We start from the raw sequence: 3,482 nt of genomic DNA, 5'->3' as shown, positions 1-3,482 counted from the left end.
TTTTCTTCCTCTCTTTTTTGCAGCACTTGAATATTATATTCTACTATCTTAGGAAGAAGGCGAAATATGGAATTAATATGCCAATCAAAGTCACAACTACAGATACTCTTTTTAATAATATCATTCAAAGGGTTTTCACAGAATTTGTAAAAGGTGGGAAACAAGATCATTTGATTGATAGATCAGACGATATCATGGAGTACATGAAAGGATTTAGGATGCATTACAATACTCCATGGCACTAAGTTGATCATGTCCTTTTTCCAATTAATTTGGCAGAAATTTGGCATTGGATATTGGGGTGTGTGTCATTCCACAAGAGATGTTTTTATGTATATGACTCGCTACGTAGTCGAAAGCACAAAAAAGCTATTCAGAAAATGGCAAAGGCTTATGCTGTGTTGATCCCCCTATTTCTAGTTAGTATTGAATTTTATAACCAAAGAAGTGATATTGTAGTAAAAAATGGTCTGCACATGGGAAAGAAGTTGACTGATCCTTTTGATATTGAACTGATTACAAATCTGCCAACATAGCAAAATTCGTAAGAATAGTTACTTTTTTTTTACTTTTTTTTCCTCATTCATATTAACATTTTCACTTCTAATTGATTTTTATATTCTATTCATTTGTTTTATTTCAGAGATTGTGGAGTATATGTTGCTTGCTTTGCAGAGTATATTATTGAAGATCTTCCAATCCATGTTGCCAATTTTGATGTGGATGGTCTTCGAGCTAGGTTTGGTATACTGTTGTGGCACTATGGGAGGAACAAGCAGTTGCATGGCGAATCAAGTGAATCTGAGGCTCCAGTAGCACCTAAAAAGACTCGTGGAAAGAAACGCAAGAAGTAGTATAGGTCTCTTTTTGGTTTTAGTTAATTGTATCATGAAAACTTTGCAGGATTTTAATAGTTTTTGGTGAAGTATGGTATTATTAGTAGTAAATGACTTTCTGATGATTCAAGACTGTAGGAAACTTGTGCCTTTATAAAATATTTCTAGCTGCTAATGTTTCTTTTGTCATATTTAATTATTCTGGTTCAAAATATATGGTAATAGATTTCTTCGAGTACATGGGGGTTATCAGTATAGTTATGTCTCTTGATGCTGAAAATTTGCTGATTTTGTTTCTGATTTCAGCTTGTTTTATTAGGCTTTTCTTAGGCTTCTTCCATAAAGTTGTTGGTTTATTAGGATGCTGAGGTCCATTCCTTTTCCAGAGGGTAAGGTTTAATGGATTCAGCAAGTGAAAATTAGGGGTAGATGAAGTGAACACTTCCAGCAACATACAAAGTAGTTGTGACAGAAGTTAATTTATCTGCTTTCGAATGTGATGATGGTCTAAGATTTAATGTTCATCTGTAGTTTTAGAATAGATGGTGTATTAGTGTAGTAGAACTATATACCAATCAGGTATAATGATATACCATTTGGGTATCACGTTGTATTTGACTCATCTTTTTTCCTGCAGCAACTAGATGTAAGTACTGACATGAGTTGCAAAGTGTGCGCATTTTAGGTATCACGTTGTATCTGGTGCACCATTTATATTTCTGCACATATTTTGTTTTAGCCATATTAGTGCAATACCACTATATACCAGCGAGGTATACAAATATAACATTGGGTATCACCTTGTATTAATGTACCTAATGATGCACAAATAACTGCATGTAAATGGCTTCCAATTTGTTATAGTTCAATACAGACATGAGCTGCAAAGCGTGTTTGATACTAATAAGGTATACAGATATACCAATAAGGTATACAGATATACCACTTGGGTATCACAGATATATTTTAGCATCTTTTTTCCTGCAGCAACTAGATGTAAATGCATCCCACTTTTATATACTAAAATAGAAAATAAACAGATTCTTATTGAAAATACAAGTAGCCATATAAATTTGTTGCCAAAAAGTAATTTCGCAAAGAATCATCATACCAAATATATGTCCAGTGCAAGAAATGCATTTTATTTTTTGTTATTCAAATGTTATGATTCTACAATAAATGAGTTGTATAAAAACATTGAAGCATTATATCAATCTCTCTTTGGAATATTTTGGCATGTTCTCCGGTTGTGTCCTTTTCTCCCGCATAGTGCACATGTAACTGTATTTCCTTCCCAGCCTCCTATGCCTCTCTTCTTTTTAGGTCTTCCTGGTTTGATTTTTCCTTTTGGTGGCAGTACCACCTGCGAAGAGACATGTTCTGGAATTTGCCACGTTGTTTCATCAGGCAACAGATTTACTGGTATCTCATATGTTTTCAGCAAGTAGTCTATGTTGTAGTAATCCAAGCAATACTTGTATGAATCCATATGGAATTTTTGTATAACTGCCATTACATGTAGACATGGAATATCGTCAAGCTGAAACCTCTCACAACTGCAGTTTCTTTCATGTAGGCGCACCACATTTCTTGTTTGGCCATCAATTACTAAATGTAAGAATTCAGTTGATGGCAACACCTAGTATAATTTTAATTAAGAAAAGTCATTAGCTATATGAAGTAATAGTATTTTTTAAATAACAATATTCAGTTGTTTAGTGAAATCACTAAGGTAAAAAAGTAAAAATACAGTACATGCAGTGTTTTTATGATTTTGAAAATGCATACCGTCATCGTCTGTGATAAGATAGTATTATCTGCCAATATTTTTTCATACTTTGCACCAATCTTCATAAATGATTCCACTGCATCCTTCCGATTGGTGTAATTCCATTTTTGAATCAATGTTGTCATAAAGTCAAGCAAATTCACAACTGGGAGGTCTCTTGCGTGCTTGTTTGCTGCATTTACTGATTCCGCAATATTCGATGTCATGGTCATGGTTCTATTTGCCTTGGAATGCGCCCGGGACCATTTATCATATCCAATATCCATCAGGTATGTTTTCACTCTACTATCAATAGCTCTAACTCTTCCATATGCATGTTGAATTCTTCAACAGTGTATGCTCTTGCTAAAGCAAAATATACTTCTTTGATTTGTTTTTGGCTCTTCCTGAAGTTTGTCTTTATGTTGTTCCACAGATGGAACATACATGCACAATGAGGGACTTCTGGACCGACAATTGAAGTTGCTTCCCATATAGCATCATGCCTGTCTGATACAATGCACATTCCCTCTCTTTGTCCATAGGTTTCTCTCAACTGCACGAAGAACCATTCCCACGATGCATCATTTTCCGAATCAACAATTGCATATGCGAGGGGTAGAATTTGTCCTGTAAACCCAAAGAACAAAATATCAATTACAACACACTATATTAATTTAGCATTTCATATAGTAGTATAGTCATAGGTAGGTGCAGGTGTGTAGCAAAACAACTATATACTCTGTTGGTATACTTGTATACCATACTGGTATCATATAATATTTGAAAATATTTTTTTTTGTTTCTTTAACTGAATGTAATTGGATTGTACACAAAATATTAATTTAGTATTTCATATAGTAGTATAGTTATAGGTA

The 3,482-nt window shown here is 33.9% G+C and overlaps 1 protein-coding gene across 1 annotated transcript; it reads right to left on the bottom strand.

The window, feature by feature from the left end:
* Positions 1-2,046: 2,046 nt before the first annotated feature.
* LOC142177787 (uncharacterized) lies at positions 2,047-2,837 on the bottom strand. The gene is made up of 2 exons (XM_075247002.1): positions 2,625-2,837; positions 2,047-2,475 (listed from the first exon to the last, which is right to left on the bottom strand). Exons 1-2 carry the CDS (start codon positions 2,835-2,837, stop codon positions 2,047-2,049), a joined length of 642 nt encoding a protein of 213 aa, XP_075103103.1.
* Between the last annotated feature and the right edge of the window lie 645 nt (positions 2,838-3,482).

Source organism: Nicotiana tabacum, chromosome 3 (genome assembly GCF_000715075.1).
Source record: "Nicotiana tabacum cultivar K326 chromosome 3, ASM71507v2, whole genome shotgun sequence".
NCBI classification, from domain to species: Eukaryota; Viridiplantae; Streptophyta; class Magnoliopsida; order Solanales; family Solanaceae; genus Nicotiana; species Nicotiana tabacum.
Note: the sequence above shows the minus strand (reverse complement) of the source record. Positions and strands in the feature narration are given on the sequence as shown.

What these genes read in the sequence shown, in the direction of transcription:
- LOC142177787 (XM_075247002.1), bottom strand. Translation starts at nt 2,837, where the DNA reads ATGACCATGACATCGAATATTGCGGAATCAGTAAATGCAGCAAACAAG. An exon ending in TCTTATCACAGACGATGACG is followed by an intron (nt 2,476 to 2,624) that starts GTATGCATTTTC and finishes AAATTATACTAG; the next exon opens with GTGTTGCCATCAACTGAATT.